Here is a 22243-nt window from a genome sequence, read left to right on the forward strand (position 1 = left end):
GTCAAAAAAAGAGATTTTTCTGCCGTGTCTTGTTTGAGTTATAAGCATTTTGACAATCAACCCCGTACGACAACCAGCCCCGGTCTCCCCTATATATCCGACCTTTCCCTATATTAAATACTTATGTCAAGAAAATCTGTTTGAAATGTAAATAAAAATAAGAAACTTTAATTTTTTTAAATCTAAACATAAAAATAGTTTAATGTTGAAAATATTTTCTCTTATTTAATTTATAATTTTTATAATGTATGGAAAAAAGAAGGCAATAAGCGTAAACGCCAGCATACTTCAAAAACAATATATACCCAGAACTACAAATCTTAATACTATCATCTAACATGATTAAGTCTGTTTGTTTATTTGTAATTTTTAAAATATTCTGCACGATATTGAAATAATAAATAAAAAAATAGGAACAAGGTAAATAAATATACTTGAGTATTGTAGAGAGAGAAAATAAAAACTCGTAAAAAAGTGTAAGTATAAAATGAATAAACATAGTAGTTCGAGCATTCGTTTTGTAAAAAAGAAATATCGTATTTGTCTGTCGTTAATAGTATTTTATGATTTTATCGTGAGTTTTTCTATTTTTATGTTTTTTTTTTTAAAGAAATATTTTAAATTTTACACCGGTGCGTATTAAACTCATTACACAATAATGTAGATATTTTAAAAAAAATAATACCTTTTTTATTTAAGATAAAGATGGAGATAATATACATTCTAATAATCTAGATAAAAATAAGATGAAACAGATACTTTATGTAGATAATTATCTACATAATTTGATAACTGCAAACACTGAACATGATAGTTCAATTTGTTAATTATTGTTAGATTTCTCTTCATAGTAAAAAAAATCTGTATAAAGCTTTGTTAAATAAAATTATTCCACAGAAATTACTCCATCGATTTTATGAGAAAAAAGAAAACAGTTATTTAATTCTTAATACGACAGATACAATATTATTGTAAAAAAATCTGCTAACGCGTTCATGAATCTTTGTCAACTTGTTCCTTCAAGCATGAAAGTGCATGCAACACTGGTTCATCCGTCTCGATCGGCATCGTTTCTTCCATCAGTTTTCCACGTTTGCCGAGGACGAATAGCCTAGGTCAGGCATTCGTGACGTTATGTGGGTCAAAGAACCAGTTCAACAACTGGGAACGATACCACACGACAGACCGCCTGTCGACGCCGGCCCGATGACGTCACGCGACGCTATTCTCGGCGCAACGCCGACGCATTTACCGCGGCTAAAAATAAGGACTGCAGCGGTGCACCACCAAGTGCGCAAGATGACAGCCGGCCAATAAAATCGACTTGCTCGCTTCGCTGCAGTACTAACAATAACAATAACGACGGTCATTGCACGCAGACGGTTTGGTTCCTTCACCTGAAGTTTAATTCAGACGTATATAACGAATGCGAAGATATAATAAATAAAGATAATAAATCAATAATAATCAATAAATTAAGAAACAACTTAACGTCTTAATTATAAAATCTTATATTAACTGTATTTATTAAATAATTGTTATGATTTCTATACAAACAAATAATAAGAATTTTTGATAAAGTTAATAATAAATAAAAAGAACTAAGCCATTGCAATTTTTAAAAAAAATTTATCCGACAACATATTTATTAAAATATATTATAATATATTATAAACGTAAACATTTCGACATTTTCATAAGTCATAAATTTTGTGAAACCATCATGATTATTGGATGTCTTTTAATTTACAATTATCAACAGCGTTTAATTAATGATCGAAAAAAATTACAATTGACTGTTGAGCTTTAATTTACTCGTAAAAACATTTTAACGAAGGGCAAGTTTTGCATTCAGTTTTGACGCACGGACATAATTTCAATATAATAATTGAAATTTTAAATTTATTTACAATAATATATATTAATGCAATTGAGTGTGCTTAAATTTTATCAACAACATATTGGGGATGATTTGATGGAAAGATCGAAACATTTATATTAATAATGTATAAAATGTATTATCGAATAAACTTTTTCGTAAAGATTCCGAAAGCTTACATGCTCCTTTCTATTTATTATTTACTTTTATATTTTTTATTTTTTGCATGTAAATTACATGTATATATATATATACGTAAAATTTAAAAGAACATAGAATTATTTTATGTTAATATCTTAAACATCATACACAATTAAAATTGTTCGATAGATAAATGATAAAACACAGATTTTAAATTTTGCATAATATTTAAATATATAATATAAAATAAAAAGAAATTTACACTTTAAAATTAAATCTTAGTATTTTATTTTTTTGAATAGTATACTAAATAAATATTTACTTACATAAGTATTTATTCTGAATAAAAAAATAATAATTAAATCAAATTAATGGTTCTTATATCAAATAAATATGTGTACATTTAATAAACATTATTTATAAAACTAGTCAAAAACAAATATTTATCAAAATTTAATATTTTTTTCAGTGTTATATAACATAGAGACAAATATTAAATATTTATAAGCACTATATAAATATGTAAAATACACTTTTTAGAAAAACGTTTAGAAGATAGGTTATTGTATAATTTATATCATAGTCAATACATACCAATTTCCATAATGGTTCTTACATGTTGCTCTATAATGCTGAACGGAAATGACTCGTGGATATAATGCAATAGAGACAGTAGATAGCAATAATGAGAATTTAAATGGTTTATATACAGCACACACTGTTGCGCTGTTTGATTAGTCATACGACAGCGACATTTCTTGTCATTGCTTTGATCTTGAGATAGTTCCAGTCAAACAACAAGTTTTCCTACCGATATACGTAGATATGTATTCCCTCATGGTATTACATGTCATATATATAAACGCAAATGTCGATACAGATATGCATAAGATTGCTTTGCTATAGAATATTATAAACGAATTTATCGAATAAATAAGGAGAATTTGCGATATATGTACCTATATTAGGAACAGTTGTATCTTACATACAAACGAATATACGAAAATTATTATAGTTATTAAATATAATCGAAAATTTATTGAATATGGTTAAAAGTTATTGAATATTATTATGTAAAGTTAGATAACGTTATAATTAATATCTATGAAAAGTTTGCAAAATCAATTAACAGTAATATCGTTGTATGTTTGCTTTCAGAGTTCGCGTTGAGTATTATGTGAATGAAAATACATTCAAGGAACGACTGCAGTTGTACTTCATCAAGAATCAACGTTCAAGTAAGTAAACATTGATTATGTTTATGGTAATTTTTAAGTTGAAGATATGTGTAACAAAAGAGAGAAGTTTTCCTAGAAAGCTAAAAGATTTCGTAAACTCAACTACTATAATTTACATTGATAATCATAAAGGTATTAATTAAATTTGTATTTTAATTATATTCTGTTTTGTTCTATATTTCTATGATAAAAGCCGTGATACGATTGTTACAATTACTGTAAAAATGTTTGCTGCAATTCATATATAATATCATAGATATACCGTTACATTTGATATCACACATACATACACATCTTTCATTGTACAGAGAGATTTGCTATCATAGACTAGTATCTATAGTTCTATCTCATGCTATTTGATAGCATCATTACATTTTGTACTACATTGTGTCACGCAAAATATATACAATAAAATATATATGTGTCACGTTTTATCTATCTACTTTTACATAATTTTCCAAATTTTCTGCTTTATTAAAACAACTGTAAACATTAATATATTTTTCAAAATATTATTATAATTTGGTACTTTAAATAAAATATAACAACAATAAGGTACATGTATATGGAGATAAAAATATTTTTGATAAAAGTAATGACAACTTCCGAGATAAGTTTAACTATATCGCCATATCAATGTTATACTTTTACCAAATTTGTCGGCGGAAATAGCGAGATTGTCGTCAACGGTCTTCTGGCTTGCCGCGAAGCGGTCTCGATTGCTTCCCTTTGAAATAGCGAAGCCATTCTAAAGGCAATTTTAAGAATATCACCACCATCTCTGTAGATATTCTGAAAGAGCACGATTGTGCTCTTTCGGAACTGTAATGACAGTAATAGATATTGTGCCACTATACGAATTCTTCTTGTGCTAGTGTTGACCTTAGCATCTGACCTATGCATTAAGATGTAAACCCAACAAGTCAATGCTTTGTTGCTCTTTGTAAAGTTTGTCGCGGGCAACTGGTTAAAGCGTCTCGTTAAAGCCGTCTGAGCGGTCAGTATTCGACCCAAGCACAGACCAATCCTATATAACAATAAGTCTCATTGTTCGTAAACTTTTAACATATTACGTAACTTTTTCTATAGACTAAAAGTAGTAAATCACAATATCTTTTCATTATATATTATGCTATATGATCTATATATTTAGTGATTGTTTATCATATTGAATTCTGTTGCACTGAATTTCCAATAAATAATTTTCTCAAATTATTCTTTTATCTCATAAAACTTTCACTGTGATTATCAAATTTAAGAATATTTTCAGTTTATAACTAAATCATTTACAAAGCGTTGGTCACCTTTAATTGTACATCTTTGATGAAAGATATTTCAGCATTAGATATTCAGCATTTAACTTAAGATAAAAATGTTGAAGAGAAGAGACATTAATATTTTAAGAATGTTTATATATAAAAAGAGAATTACTGAAAGTTTTAAAAATATTGAAAAAAATATTTATATCTAGAATTCAATAACAGAAGGCAGTGTAAAGACGTTTCAATTACTCTTCAAAAATTCATAATATTTATAATTTAGATTATAAATCTAACATATATGTATCTATTATATAAAGTTATGAATTGAAATATGTCATATTTTATTAGTTATATTTAATACCTGAAAAAGGAGAAGAAAAGAAAAAACTAACAGAGATTATATACTTACTAAAAAAAAGATAAATGAATTGAATGAATTACAACAGAAATGTAAATTTTAAATGGAAATGTAGAAGTCAACAAAGAAATGAAATTTATGTTTCAGGCTTGAGAATACGACTTGCCAATCTCTTCTTCAAGCTCTTAACATGCTTCCTGTATATATTCAGGGTTATTACCGACAACGATCCAACGTTTGCAGCATGGTAAGCTACATTAAATAGTCAAGTAAATCCTTTTAAGCGGAACTTAAACGTGAACTTTGCTTTAAACTTAATCATATCCACATTTGAATTTTTTAAATATAAATTCAATATAAAATATAAATAAATTCAATATAAATTCAATATTCAATATATTTGTAATATATTCAATATATTACAAATATTATCGTAGATTTTTGGACTGTTCAAAAATCGTTCAAAAATCGTACCTGTCAAAACTGGATTTATTTTTATTTTTTAATAAATGTGTTGTGTGTGTGTGTGTGTGTGTGTGTTTCATATGTTTTTGCTTCATTTATTTTACGCAAAAAAAAGGGAATGACTGTGTGTTTTATGGAACGGAGAAGGTTACAATTTTTGTACATTTTTCATTTCAATTTCGAATTATTTGGTAAAAAATTGTTTCTCTTATTAAGTTGTTAACATAAAGCTGTTAACGTTTTATTTTTAAGAATAGAAATATATTCAGGTTAGTGGAAGAATTCTAGAATAAAAGAAAATGGAAAAAATCTGGAACATTCTATGTAGGAGCATGAATTGCAACACTGAAAATAAAGAGATTGCTTCATTTGGTTTCATTTCGTTTCGTCGCCGACGGACGATTTTCTAGAAAAATTTTATCTTCTTAGAAAGGAGTTCGCTCTAACGTGTGAGCAACGTGATATTCATGCACGATTACAATATTATGCAGCATTCCCATCATGGCTTAGAATAAGACGCAGATAAGATAGTACAACAAATACAATGCGACGTGTTGTTGTTCGCATGCCTGAAAATGGCAATATTTCCAAAGACTTTACAATATCTCTTTGTACAATATTTTCGAATAAATAATAATTTTTACTTTAAATCCGGATATTATTAATATTTTGTAACTAATACTAATATTAATTTAATACTTGTACAGTATAAACCATAATTTTTTTTAGTAGTATTTGGTAAATATGCAAAGATAATTTTTGTAACAAAAGTTTACAAATTTTATTTAATCAACATATTTTAATTTCCCAAAGAATTTTTATCTTCTACTTGTTAAACTTAAATTTATCAAAATCCTTTAATATGTGAAGTAATTTTATAATTAAAATCAATGATTCTGATGAAAGAACCCCGCAAGTTTTCTTTAAAAAAAATGATCTTAGTCAAATTATTCCATTCTGAGATATGTTGTAATTTTGTAATTCTACAACCAAATATCTCCATTATCACAACTACAGAAAGTCAAAAGATAAAGAAGATTGAAGCTCTAAAGTCATAGAATCTGACAACGAGTGTTATATCTCTTTAAGACAACTTGATGTCTTTCTTTCACACTTTATGTAATATAATGGGTACACATACACATACATTTATAAGAAACATGTGAGGTTCTTTCTGTTAAAAATCTATTGACTCTAAATTTTTCAAGAAAACTGTTATTGATAGAAACAGCAATCTTAATAAAAATATTCTGTCCAGGTATATACATTACAAAGGTGTATACAAATTTTAATACGAACATTTTAATAAAAAATACGATTTTTATGAGCTGTATAAACTTTTTTCGACATTCGATATTTTATTCTTTCTATTTTTTCCATGTGATACTTGAGGGTATCCTTCAATGCGATCCAAACGATGTACTCGATGTCGAAAACCTATTGAACTCATGCACGTCAAATACTGCGCGACAATCCATCCCTCTCTATTCACACACTCATCCGTCACTTATAATCCTTCTTTCTCTATCTCTTCCTAGTTACGGTTGTATACCCGGCAACAAGACCGAGTTTCTCGCGTCGCAGAACTTGACGGAGGAGGAATTCCAGGAACACCCGACCATCAATTGGGATGCGATCCTATGGGTCAGAAGACCCTTAGAGTTGTGGGTTGTTCAAGTCATCTTGGCTATGGTGTCGTTAACCGAAGCTTTGCTACTTGCCTACCTCGGTTACAAGGTACGTCATCTTTTCCTCCTACAAATAAATTCCGTTTTTATTACTCGATATTCGATTGCCTGAGCACGCTCGTTATTTTATTGGCTTGCTCACCGAAGAGGTTTATGGTTTATATGATTGAAATATTTCTCTTCTCTCTCTTTACTCAGAATATCTAAGTTGTAACCTTATGTCTATTTAATCATAAAATAGAAAAATCATGTCTTACATATATAGCTATTAGCTTACTAATTCCTTCTAGTAGCTGTACAAAGAAAATTAACTAATAGTCAAGGAAAAAAAATTAACTAGTAGCTGTTTATTCTGGACTAGCAGCGACTAAATAGCAAATAAAAAAATAAAATAAAATATTTCTTTTATTGAAGGTTATTTTTTTTCTTTAACAGTTTGTCTATCTAATCTCTAGACAACATAATTTAAATGGAAATTTTTTTTATACTTGGCAGAACACAAGATTCCTGACTGAGATAAATTTTCAAATTCATCACTAGGTAGTTACCAGCTGCATATTCATAGTAGCTAGATTGTACATTTCAGATACAGCAGCGCCCTTTGTTACTATATTTTTAATATTGTGACTAGAGAGCAATATTACATTACAAAAACTGATTATAAATATGCAGCTAGTAACTACTCAGTAACGAGTTGAAAAACTTATCTAATTATTACTATCACTAGATCTTGAATGAAGTCAACTAGATTTATTTCTATGTGGGTAATTAGACTAGGTTAGAATATAAAGCAAAAATGTATATGAAAATTTTCTTTTATGTATAAAGTCACTTATATAAGCTATTATGTATAAAGTTTATGTTATATTCTATAATTATGTTATATTTTAAGGTGTATTTAAATAATTAAAAATTAATAAGTGATATATTTTATCAATAAAGAATTTTTTGATTAATAAGTGTTTTTCTTTCGAATAATATAATCTGTTAATAAGTTTTGTCTATTCTTTCTTAACAATTTTTAATATAACTTTTGCTTTACACATTCAAATAATTTCTTCAGTGACACTTGCGTAATTAACAATTAAAACATAATCTTTTTCATAATGCCATAAAACTTTTCGTTTAGCAGATTATTTTTGTGCGCGTAGTAAAGTTAGTAAAAATTGATTTGATGAACATATTGCCGCATATATTTTATAATGTATTTACTTTTATTAAATATCTGCTATATAGTTCTGCATGAGTAAGTATAGTTATGCGCTTTGTCAGATTATTCGCTATGCTCCTTCGTCGTTCTGTAATTTCTAAAATAAATTTAAATTACATACGAAATAAAACAAGTTTTCTCATCTTTATACAAAAATTGAAGAGCCAATGTTAATATGTAACTTATTCATTCAAAGCAGATGGTTTACAGTTCACTGGTTAGATGGTTTGAATTGACTGAATATGCCGTATTGCGAGATTGACGTGCAATTCCTCGGAAGCTATTTGCTTTCGTGATTTATTCGTTTGGAAAAAGAAAAAAATTCTCAACTCGCCTCGAATTATATACGAAAAATCTCATACACTTTCGAACTGAAAAGTTTACAGTAAATTAATCAGAGGAACGTCGCGATATCGGACTTTTTCGATCGGTTCTTGTCTCTTGAATTTTTTCTCTCTGAAAATATTTATGACAGTAATAGTTACCGCAATTATGAAATTATGAATTAAAAACTGACCAAATGGAGAGAGGTTTTATCTTTGCTTGAAATTCTACTAGTTCGCTTTTGCAACTGATCGTCTTATTTTGGTGAATGTTGACAATAGGAGATCCAACTTCGATGACACTTTGACTTTGATGTTGTCTCGGATGTTGTCAAGGTCATGACCATAAATGACTTTCAGAAGGTTTAGCCTTCTGTTGTTTATTAAACAGTTATTAATAAAAATTGAATTTTACTGCAATTAATTTAAGGGCGGAATCCATAGACATTGCTCAAGATTTGAGGTTTTAAGCTAGTGATGTCATGAACCAATCAGAAGCCGGTATTCATAGCCAGATCTTATATTCAAGACCGTCTTAAGAAGTCACGAACCAATCAGAGGGCTGCATTAGCGTTTTGAGGCATTACTTAAGACGATCTTGAAATAAAAATCGACTATGAATACCGGCCAAAGAGCCGTATTAGCATCAGACATTGCTTGAGACTGTCTTGAGATTAAGAACGGACTGTGTATTCCAGCCTTCATATCGCTTTACATGTTGATACATTTATATCCTTTATGGCTATATACGTATGTATTATCAAAATGCATACGTATATAGCGAAATATAATTTTTGCAAATTTGCTCCGTAAAAGCTATATCTCGGGGATTGATCAATCATTAATTAAAAATCTCACATAAATGTAAACCCACATGGTTTGGGTTGAAACCTCGTTTCGCATGGAAAGTTATAAACCCCTGTGGAGTTTAACTAAAGTTGTAAACCCATGTTTAAAAGTTGTAAACATGTGGAATCTCGCGTGTGGGTTTGCAATTTTTCACGCGGTTCAACGCAAACCTATTCATCTAATTTTTTGTTGAGGAGTTCCCCGTAGAGAAGTGGGTGGAACCCACTACGTCCATACACATACTTTACAACACAAAGCGAGATTCCACATAAGTTTAGAACTTTCTACGCGAAAGTATACATTGTATTACTGTTTAAAATATTAAAAAGAATAATTAATTTTTTGATTGTTAATAATTTTTTAACAATGATGGCTACAATCATCTAAATATCATTCAGGTTAGAATCATAACTTTGACAACACGTGTCAAGGTCATTGAAACTAAATGCCGTATTATCAATATTCATATTATTTTTATAAAAATTTTAAAATCTTATAAATTTATATTTTATATTTGAAATAGAAATTTATTTAAAAATAGAGATCTTTTAATTAAATTATATTTTAAGTACGCGATTTGATAAAACTTTAAAAAATTTATAAAAATAATATAAAGATAGTTCGAGAAAAGCAATAACAATTAAAATGTAAAATATTAAAATATTGTAATATAACATTAAAAAAAATTAAGTTTGGTACTTTAAACAATTTTGAATAATTTATATATAAAATGTTGAATTTTATTGTTATTATTATATACCCATATTTTAAGCGAAGTACTGAAACATTTTTTATTTTAAATAAAATCTTTGAGTATTTTTTGCAAGTTAATTACTTTAAGAACAAAAAAAAGATGATTTATAAAAAGTTATATTGCTGTTAAATGACCGTTTAATCTTTCCGCAGCGATAAATTTTCACGCGCGCGCATGTGCAGAATTTGCGATATAATCTGCAACGGTCTGTAACAAGTTCGTCACGCTATTCGCTAATCGAGCATTCCGGCGATAAGCTGATAACATTACATCAATAATGTACAGCCGTATTATAATTAAATGTGCTATTATTAAAGTTTGTTCTATAATATGCTCCGATTGCTACGTTTCTTAAATTATACATTAATAAAAAAATCTTGGATTTTTCTTTAGGATTAATTCTGACATTCGATTTCAAAAATTTACTTCAGATTATTGCTATTTATTACACAATACTTATTATGAGAAATGTATGCGTGACTTTTCAATACGCTCGTGGAAACTGGATTCTTCTTATATTGCTTATCTCATTTTTTTATATTGTGTAATGTTTTAAGGTAGACATCAAAATAGTAGTAGCAAAATACATGCAATATAAAATGCAAATCTCTAAAATAATTTTAACATTAACTTACTTAAAAAGCAACTTTAATTTAATTGATAGTGAAAGAATTTGTGTTCTATATAATATTAATTTAGTACAAAATTTATTAAATATTATTATTTTAAGATTAGAATAAAAACTTTTATGCGATAATAAGTTTATCTAGATCGTATATCTAACAAGCATAATGAGGATAAAAAGATTATAAAATGTTTGAAAAGTACTACACATTCAATAGATGTTACAATCTACGAACAAGCGTCTGTTATCTTTTAAAATATCCCGATCATCGAAGTCTCCGACAGACGCGACGGCTGTTGAAATCTCCGCATGGTACTTGTAAAGATAGACTTTAGTAAAGATATCAGATTTAATATATTAATGCTTTTAAATCCGTTAATAAAAATCAAACTAATCAAGACTCCTTACAAATCAAAGAATTGGAAAGAGTAAGGGCACTAGGAGTCAGGCGCAGAAGACGTCGCGCAAATAATACACTTATATAAAGAGTGAAACTTCTTTATTCACTAAACGCGCTTACATTTTGACTCATTTTTGAGCTTTCCTCAGAGCAAATACACACTAACATATATAATAATTCAAGAACCGGTTCCTGATATGTTGGCCAGTCGGTATCAGACACAGTGAGTCACTTTTTAGTTATTAGTTAGTACTAATGAAAATTGTAAAGTGATAAAAAATCTCGTCAGAAGGACTTATTACTGTGTACGAACGACACCGACTAAATTATTCATGATAATGTTTGCGATACGGTACTTTGTAATCGTGGTGAGCGTCTCTATTTTCGGGATAATTAATTATATTATTAAAGTTTTTTGATAGATTAGTTTCTATATTCTTTAATTCGACATTTTTAATATTTCCCTTCTTTTTCATTTTCGTTTTCTTTCTTTTTATTTAATTCTGGCATTGGAATTCTCGATGTAGGAGAGCTCACCATGACAGGATAACTTTTACTTTATATATGTTAGTGTGTGTTTGCTCTGAGGAAGGCTCAAAAATGAGTCGAAACATGTAAGCGCGTTTAGTGAATAAAGAAGTTTCACTCTTTATAAGTATATTATTTGCGCGATGTTTTCTGCGCCTGATTCCCAGTGCCCTTACTCTTTCCAATTCTTTAATGCTTTCATATTTGATATATAATAGCACAAGCACAAATAACTTTTAGCAACTGTGTCTTGAAATATTAATATTATCAATAAAATGATAAAAAAGGAACGTTTGCGAAAAGTATCAATAAGTGAAATAGCGAATTTTTTTTTACCACAAAAAAGTAACCAACAAAAAATAGTAGATATTCTGTTAAATTGTATACAGCATCCCTCGATGTCACACCAGCGTGCGGTTACCAAGCGTTGCGGTTGCGGGAGCCATCTTGAGTTGACAACAACAGAGGTGCTTCGCAAAATCGCATTAAGTTCCCTTGCTTGTGAGTTTAGCCCTGAGTTGCGGTACGGTTTGGTGTCGAAGCTCCTTTGGAATCTGTCGGATATCGAAATTAGCAAGTTAATACGCGAATGCGATGTCATCGCTGTGGAATACGATGCATTGGTCACGTGTAATAAATTCATTATCCCAAAATAAAGATTATAATTCTATTTATGACTAATGGTCATGGAACGTTGAATTTTTATACAGATCGACGCTCACATCTGTTTTCAATTCTTCCTCATTCTCATCGGTGATGTTTCTGCCTGCTATTCTGGATTTGCGAAGTTTTAAAGACCTCTCTTATCAGGTTTTGAGAGGAAATGAGAATGTCGCACAAATAGAAATCTAAAGAGTCATTAGTTGCATGACTGCGCTTAAGATTATATTTTGTAGCGAATTAAATATTTAAAGCTAAGCATTGTAGGAAACTATTGCGGATTTATTTTACTAAAAGCAGATTTGGAAAATATTGAGTTCAACGAAGAGAGAGAGAGAGAGAGAGAGAGAGAGAGAGAGAGAGAGAGAGAGAGAAAGAGATGAAAATGGAAGGCTGAAAACTACATCGATAAGTAGAGTCTTAAAAAAAGATGACTTGGAAGCATTGACAAAAATATTTTTAAAATTAACATAAAAAAATAGAAATTAAAACAAATGATTTTTCTTTAAGTTTCTTAAATGTTGTGAAAAATAAATGATTTTATTTATGCTAAATATTAGAAATATTTGTTTATATTAATTTGTTAAAAAAGAATTCTTTTTGCGGTTATATTATTAAATTTTTTTCTTAAAGAACATTTCTTCTATGTGCTATTTACTAATAATCTTGTTCATATGGTTGCAAAGCGTAATATTGAGAGAGTACTTGAAACCTTAGTCTATCTTTTTTTGTCGATGTACTCTTTTAAATTGCATTTGCCAATGTAACCACCAGTTTGTAAATCCCGGAAGCGGATATTAATAGTCATGGAGTTTTCGAAAAAGTTTATCCGGTTATCGTCTGCAGCCTCTGTGGAGCTTTAAGCTGCGTTATTGCCTCAGTGAATATAGAAAAAAAAAGAAGGGTGATTTCTCCGTAGAGACTCTCCATTAAGAGATGAATCCCATGAGCGTAGCTGTTGCATTGCCAATTTCTTTCCGGAATGATGATCATTTTTCTAATGTAAATAAAACCACATATGAAAAAGTAGATATCGCAAAAAATTTATAAAAATTTTATTATAGTTAAAAGAACAAAAAGATAATAACTACATTAGATAATATTAAAAGTGAGGGGAAAACCATATTATTTTTAATAATAGTATATAATACACACATAAAATCAATAGAAATAGAATTATATTTGGATTCTGTAAATATGATTAGAGTCAAATTTAGCTTTGATTAAAATGTTTTCTTTGAAAAACATATAATGATTAATAATTTGTAATTATAGTCACGTAATTATAAATAAAAATTTTAATTTTAACGTCCATTAGATATTAAGATTATAAGAAAGTATAAAGTTATGTAAGAAGCATATTGATTGACACAATGCTTTTAATAAAATAATTAATTTTGTATAAATGACTATTTCCTATAAGTGACAATTATTAACAAGATAAATAATAATTTACTCGAGTTTTTAGGATTTTTAAATTTTATAAATTATATTTTTATATTTTTTTAATTTTGACAATATAAAAAATAATCTATTAAAATGATTTATCTCTACTTTGTGCGTAAAAAAATATATGTAAGACTTTATAATACAAGGTCAAATAAAAAAAGCGTATCTTCCTCGAGCACTTCTATTTTGAGATAGAGAGTCTTTATCACCTACCGACGGTGATTGCATCTGGAAATTGATACATCATGAAATCAATAAGATAGTAACTTGCACAAAGTAGATCATTTTAAATATAGGAAAATCGTTTTCGTAAGATTTAGGGTGCGATCCACTTCACGCTGCAAATGCTTTGAAGCATTCTTTGATTGGTCAATTCGTAAAATTCTTTCTTCTAATTGGTCAACTAAGTGTTTGCAGCGTTAAGTGGATCACACCCTTCGTCGCATTGAAGAATAAATAAAAATAACAAAATTTCCAATTTGAACTCTAACTAGTAACGGTTTTATGTAACTTAATCAGGTGTTTTCAAACTTTTCAAATTTTATTAGAAATATTTATAGGAGAATCCATATCGTATGGAAATAACTTAATCTTTAAGCAAAGTTCAACAAAAAAATACAAGTAGGTATTTATTATATATATGTCCATTGGTCATAATTCTTCGTTGTTATATTTAAAGATTAACTGGATAAAGTTAATTGAATGTGCTTATTAGGAAACCTAAATTAAGCTTATCATCATGAAGAGGAAAACAGATACGAATGATTCGCATATAAATGAAACTTTACTGACCCAGTGATCAGAGATTCGAAGGAATTCCTCATCAGGATACATTGTAGTAATCTTCTCGTTGAGAGATCGACAAAATCGATTGGGATGTAAGCATACGAATCTATTTATCAGACGCTTTTCCAAAGAAATTTCGACTGGCTATAGAGCTAAAATGAAGGATTTGTAAAGACACGTGAGAGTCCTTTAGACTTAGGTAATTCTGATACAAATGACATGTCTCTCACCTGGAGATTTTCCGTTATTTTTTGTCACGTCGAATAAAAAGAGTTGATGGAGATAAGATAGGATCAATGATTATTCAGAATACTCTGTGCAATATTATCCTGATTATGTCCGCAAGCTGCGTCGTTTTCGGTTTTTATAAATTTGCCATTCTATTTGCAGTAACTAAAACTTTAAAAAATTATAAATTAAAATATAATACGAAAATTCGATCGTCTGATTTATTAAATATTAAAGTGCATTGAAATAAATATACAATACTTCACACATCAATGTACAAAATGATATTACATTTATTAATGATACTAATTAATAAATATTAATTTTGAATAGGCATATTTATTTTATTGTTGGAATTGTAATATGCGCTATGTAGCTGTTATGTAACATTTCGTTCTCCTCTTTGAATTTGACAACTTAAAAAATAAAAAAAAATATAATTTATTTTAGACTTGTTCTGTTAAAATAATGATTATATATTTATAAGTGTATAAGTACTAATGTATGTAATATGTATAAGTAATATTTATGTAATATGTATAAGTACTAATTATAAACATAATTATAAGTTAAAATAAGTTATAAAATAAGTTAATTTGAATAGATTAAAATATATAATCTTGAAAACCATCTTGCAAAATATTTTTTTAAAGTGAAAGATGATTTAAAGTACAAGATGATTTAAGATAATAAATATCATGGATGAAAAAGGCACTAATAGATAGAACTTAACATATATTTTGTCTATATATCATGAAGCATCAGTATAGTATATACACTGTTAATTGCTGTTGAATATTCCGTGATAAAACGAGATGGTAATTAGAAAGCGTTTTAAGACGCGGCATTATTTAGGACGTTCGCATATAAATGAATACTGTTTAAAATTATTAGAGCTAGTTTAATTTCTCAAATTTTAATCTATGATATAAATTTTTCAAGCTGTGTCATAGGGGAGATTAGGACTGGTTGTCGTACAGGGTTGATTGTCAAAATGCTTATAACTCAAAGAGGACATGGCAGAAAAATCTCTTTTTTTGATTGTAGATAGCTGATGTAATATTAATTTGTTGTATAAAATGGTTTGCACCATAAGTATTGTATATATTTATAGCAATTTTTAAGAAAGTGAAGTTGGTGAGTAAATTTTTCTTATCACCTATTTTTTTTTGTCTGACAAGTCTTTGGCATTATTAATCGCGATATCCATGTATTCATAGAAAATGACATTCTTAGAAAATCTTTGTTACAATTAATTAATTCTGTGCGTGCGTGCGTGCGTGCGTGCGTGTGTGTGTGTGTGTGTGTGTGTGACAAAGTTTATGAATACAATCTCTTTTATTAGAAATGGCTATGTGAGGCAAATTGATCAAAATGAGATAAGGTTAGATGACAACTGACTTTAATATCTTTAGAGAACACATTTTTAGAGAATATATTTACAAATATATTATATTTTATATAGATACGTTTTTTTCATTTTTTATATAGAAATTACGGTACAAAAATAAATTGCATATTTTATGATTAAAATAACCATTTTATTTGTATATATTAATACCATAATTACTATTATTTCTCAAAATTTAGAACTGATATTAAAATAAAAATTCTATTTTTTATATATGTTGTCTATAACAAATATGCTATTGCCAATCCTAGAACGTGTGACAATCAACCCAGAACACAAGATTAATTGTCACATTTTCATAGCTTCATTTAAAATTAAATAACTTATTTTTACGATATGATGAATTCACGAGTAATATTTTTTTTAATACCTAAAGGATGTAGATATACTATAACGTATATTTTAAAATCAAGCATCTATTTTTTTTTAAATCACTAATCAAAAACTGTGATAACTGGCCCCGGTCTCTCCTATTTTATACATAATAGAACGCGAAAATATGTTATATACTGAATTAACGCATTCGATATATAATTTTAGTGAGTGATTATAATATGTTACGTTGAAAATTCTATAAAGAGACTAAAAAAATAATAAAAGTTGATTTGGCAACAAAATTAGCTTTTCTTTTTTTATAAAAATATTCAATTATAAACATCTTTATATAAATAAAGGCTGTTTCCTGTCTTAATTAAAAATTTACTTGATATAAATGCAAAACTTTTATCATCTATCGTGCTAAAAAGTCAGTCGTTAATATCAAAGAGACGTATAATACGATGAAAGACTGTGGTTTAAGTAAAAATGTAATATGCGTGTCACGTTCTCAACGAAGTGCAAGAGATGTACCTACATCGAGTCAGTCCGATGAGTCCAACGATGAGACGAAGAAGTTCTTGATCTGATTATGCACGTATTCACTTTTTCTGTCTCGCGACTGAAGTTAATTACTGCTGGCGCTGATGCGGCAAATGATATTTTTTATGAAGCAATCTAGAAGATATAATTTCCGATTAATCTTCTCGACTGTAATTTCCTACACTTTTATACTCAGCGTGCCGTGATTTAAACGATGGTAGAAATTGTTTTGGTGATTAAGTAAAGTAATATTGAGTACGTTTTAAAGAAAATGTTTCTAAGAAAAATAAAATTTTTAAGAAAAATAATTAAATAAATCATTGTTTTCGTTTATTTTTAACAATTAATACGTGCGTAACAACATAGATATAAAATATATGTGATTTTTGCTAATAGAAGTTTCCTTAAAATTATAAAATTATAAAATTTTGATTTTAAACACATGATTATACATATTATAAAACTTGAACTTATACTATTAATTGTACAAGATGTTTTATAATAATGATCACGAATAAAAAATAATTTTATGAGTAAAAATAGGTTGCGAGGATCTCTTACTCCTAAATTTCTTAGATTTATTAGTGCGTATTTATCTTCATAGTATTTACAAAGCTGCTTTAGAAAATACAGAACAGCGAAGTGCATGTTTACTTTTAAAACGTTATTCACAGTTCCTACTTTGATAAAATTGTCGCTGGGTGTGTTGAGCTGTCTTCGTAATGTTCACAGGGAAATGTCTGGCAGCAGCTTCTATCCTTCCATTTCATCCTGGAACTGGTCAACACGATCCCCTTCACAATCACGGTAAGTCCTTAAGAGAATTATATTGTTTTATATTTTTAGTATTTATTTTAATTTAGTAATAATAAAATAAATAATGCATTACTAATAATATATACCCTTCTATGTTCATTTTTTTTATTTTACAGCAGTTTTTACAGCAAATTTCATTCAATTCCATATAAACAAATTGTCAGATCGCTAATTTGTTTAAATGTTAATATATGCATTTTAAAGTAGATTAAAGGAATATGCAAAAAATAGACTCTAATTTCTTTAAAATTACAAACGAATTGTTTAATTTTTCTGATTGTCTGTAATTTTATATGTATTTGTTTCTAATATACTTACTTTTCTCATAAATATTAATTATTTATCAATGTATAAATCTTAATAAATAATTTAAATAAATAGTAATTATCAATTTTATATAGTTAAAAGTTAAAATATTACACAAAATACAATAAAAAAGTTTTTTAAGGAGTGTATTACATGTATATATAGTATAATATATATATATATATATACATATATGTTACGTAAGTCGTATTTGCGTGAAAATATATGAACTTTATTCGTGTCAAGTTGCATACACTTGACTATGACGTATGTATCGATTTTTATATGTCCCATAGGGAATAACCTTTATTTCACAGTGGACAATACGTAACGATATTACGTGTACGGTTATTGCGCTTTGGAATTTAATTAACTTAATCTCATTAATTTTGGATTGTACAGTGGCGTTTATAAACGTGTAAACTGGATATATAAATTTCTATAGAGTTTTACCTATTTATAAATATCATATCATAAAAATGTGAAAATCGCAGTTATAAAAAGAACTGAAGTAATTCTAAAACTTTTAAATAGCATTCTAAGAACAAATATTGTTAATTAACTTTACATAACATTATAATTGTTTGTATAATATTAATTTTTGAAAAAATAACAATTATCTGATTGTATTTAATTTAACATATATTTGTAGAAAATTAATGAAATTTAAAAAAAAAATAATTTTGAAAAAAATGAACAATAATCTTATCTTATAATTTTTTGAAGAATTCTTATCTTTACTCTCTTCTGTTGAATTTTAAAATAAAAAACACAAAACATGTGTGCGTATATATAAAATGAAGGAACTGAATTCTTCAGTAAAAAGAGAAAATATGACGAGAAAAATGTTTCAACGATATATACTTAAACTGTTAACGATATATATAATTAGATATGTGACATTTTAAAATTACAATGAAATTTCATTAAAACTAAGTGCGCTCGCTAGAGTTTAATATGCAAACGTATGCTCTGCTGTCTAGGTAATATGATGTGGATCTTTGATGCTGCAAAGTAAGCACAATGAACAAATTTATGTTCAAACCAAGTAGCAGCATTGATGTTTACACCATAAATATCTGTAAAAGCAAATAGCAGACATAGCATTTATGGTCCTCATACACAATCATAGCACAAATGCTTGCCCAACTAATGAGTTAATTATTATTCTCAAGAAGAGAAAGATTAAATGTTCTCCAATAAATACATGTAGGGACAATATAATTCAGAATTGTTTGAAGAATAATTTAAGTATATGTAACATAGAAATACGTAATTTTATTGCGCATCATAATTTATGTATACATCAAACTAATTCTTTTTTTATCGACATTTAATTTTATTAAAAGAATTATTTTATATTCATTAAATCAATAAAAAATAATAAGATATTAAACTTAATTTTTAAAATAAATAATTTGTTGACTTAAAGAAATATATTTTATTAATTAACGTTTTAATTAAACCGATTAAATTAAAAGTAATTTTCTTAAGAAACAGGAACATGACTGAACACGCTAGAGCTAATTAAATCCGTAATAAATTTACAATGAAAATGCAGAGTGTTAATTACAATTTACAACAGATAAAATATTATAATAAATAGTATAATGAAAATATTTCTATATCATATTTGCAGTTATTATACCCGCCAATGAGAAATCTGTTCATTCCGGTGTTCCTAAATTGCTGGTTGGCAAAGCACTCTTTGGAAAACATGTTTGTAAGTACCTCATTCAATCTAACCATAATTTACGTCAAGCTTAAATTTGATTTGCGGTCGATATAATTACATTTCAGAACGACCTACACCGAGCAATGCAGAAGTCCCAATCGGCATTAAGTCAACAGCTGATGATCCTTAGTGCTACGTTACTGTGCCTTGTCTTTACTAGGTGAGTTCTTTCAAATAAAATTTATTACATATTTGTATTTTCAAAAATATATAATTAAGAAATAATCTTCTATGTCTTTATTTGTTTTTTTACTTTTTTCTCTTACAATATATGAAGTAAAAACTTAGAAATAAATTTTTCTTGATGCGTTTACACAATAAATTTTTTTAATTGTTTCTATTAGACATACTTTGGGTATTATAAATGTTTTAATTATTATAATTAACAGTACTATAATTAACACAGATAATTGTTCGTGAATAGACTTGCAAAGTAAGTTCGTACTGCTCGCTTTGTCCTACTTATACTCGTTCATCAAAGATACATTTCTAGTAGAATAGTTTAAGTTTCAGGAAAGGATATTTCTATTTTAGGAAGAACTAACTAAAGAGTGCTCCACAATATTCTTGAATTTTTAGTTAGTCATTATTGTGAAAAGATAAGCAATTTTTTAATTCGGCTGAATAAGTTATTTGTGAGAGTTTTTATAGAACTTTTATATAGAACTTTTAAATTATAAACCTTCATACAAAAAATAAAATATTACAGAAAAAATTGTTTAATTATACATATATAATATATACATATGTATATTGAGTCAAAATGGAAGTCCTTAGCGTGGGCGCTACTTTATTTGTATCACATTTACATGTTTAAAAAAATTGACAATTATGGGTACTATTTGATAGAGCAAAATTTCAACTTTAAAACTGTTTTTTAAATTTAAGTAGAATAATTTTTAATGAAGTTATGCGCAATCAAATTCAAATTAAAATGCTCTTTTTATTTAATCTGTGATGACTCAATAACAAAAAATTTCGAGAACATTTTTAGAAAACGATTTTGTAGAAAAATTTTAAGTTTTGATGTTAGAAAGTTTAAAATTTTCACAAGTTTTTTTTTATACATAACAGTTTCACAAAATGAGAAATTTTCCACTTTGTCCAACTCGTAGTCTTCTATATGTAAACATTACCAAACTAACTTTCGAAAGTAGGGATTTTAAGCTAACTCCTTTTTTAAAAATTTAAATTTAAATTATTTTTAATGAATTAAGTTATAATGAATTAAGTTATAATTGCTCTCTTCTCTCTTCTCTCTCTCTCTTCTTGAATTTTGAAATTCGTAGTGCTATGAATTGCTTTTATCCCGACTCAATATTATATTACAGGACGAAAGAAACACAATGATAATTGCAATCATATGAAATTTAACATTGTTGAATAAAAGTTAATTTGGATTTAATCAGGAATATTATAATATCTTAATCGTTGGCAGATTTATTATTTAAAACGGTAATATTAATTTAGCATATAATATATTTACGCATATATCAATTTTGTTGAATTAATATTATTAATAGTAGAAAATATAATGTCATTAATTCAAGATTGATTTAAAGCAACAGATTTGCAGTAACATACATGCAAACAATCGTGAATTGATATTCGTAATGGACTTAAGTAACATTATTCTTCATTATGTAAAACATTCATTACGTAACAATGTCGTAATGAAGTTTTCACCATGGCATTCGCACGTTATTTAAGTTTACATAACGAACGTATTTCATTTGTCAGCGTGCAGGACTTATTGTATTATCTGAATAACGAGAAAAGTTTTCCATCCGAAGTACGAGTTCGTATTTACGAATCCAAGCCAAAGATGACTGCGGTTCGTCTTGTTTAATCTTCTAATAAAGTTGTATCTGTAAACGACAAGCAGGGAAACCTTAGATTACGAAAATGAATGAATGGTTTGCATGTATGACCTTTGCCATTTTTACTGTATTACAAATACTTGCTTAAGTTTAACTTATATTCAATAAATTAACAATCAGCATATTGAAGTATAATAGTAATAATAACAAAAAAAAAGAAGAAAGAAAAACATAGAGAGAGAGAGAGAGAGAGAGAGAGAGAGAATGAAAGAGAAAGAAAGAGAAAAATGCTGAGAAATATTAAATAATTATAGATACTTAATTAACTTTTTGCAAACATACTTTTTTTAATAAAAGCAAATTCCGATAATCTTTATTTACTTATTTGATAAATTAAAAAATAATTAATTTACACAACAGAGAAATTACAATTTTTAATATATTTATTATATAT

At 27.6% G+C, this 22243-nt stretch overlaps 1 protein-coding gene across 1 annotated transcript in view; it reads left to right on the plus strand.

Annotated features, from left to right (window-relative positions):
• SLO2 (slowpoke 2) overlaps positions 1-22243 on the plus strand; it is a 95367-nt gene that overhangs the window by 37921 nt on the left and 35203 nt on the right. Inside the window, exons 2-7 of the mRNA XM_018505182.1 lie at positions 3179-3258; positions 5026-5125; positions 6882-7080; positions 17845-17919; positions 19874-19957; positions 20035-20129. Coding sequence (XP_018360684.1) covers positions 3179-3258; positions 5026-5125; positions 6882-7080; positions 17845-17919; positions 19874-19957; positions 20035-20129 — 633 coding nt within the window. The remainder of the gene's footprint in view (positions 1-3178; positions 3259-5025; positions 5126-6881; positions 7081-17844; positions 17920-19873; positions 19958-20034; positions 20130-22243) is intronic.

Source organism: Trachymyrmex cornetzi, unplaced genomic scaffold (genome assembly GCF_001594075.2).
Source record: "Trachymyrmex cornetzi isolate Tcor2-1 unplaced genomic scaffold, Tcor1.1 scaffold200, whole genome shotgun sequence".
Lineage (NCBI taxonomy): Eukaryota > Metazoa > Arthropoda > Insecta > Hymenoptera > Formicidae > Trachymyrmex > Trachymyrmex cornetzi.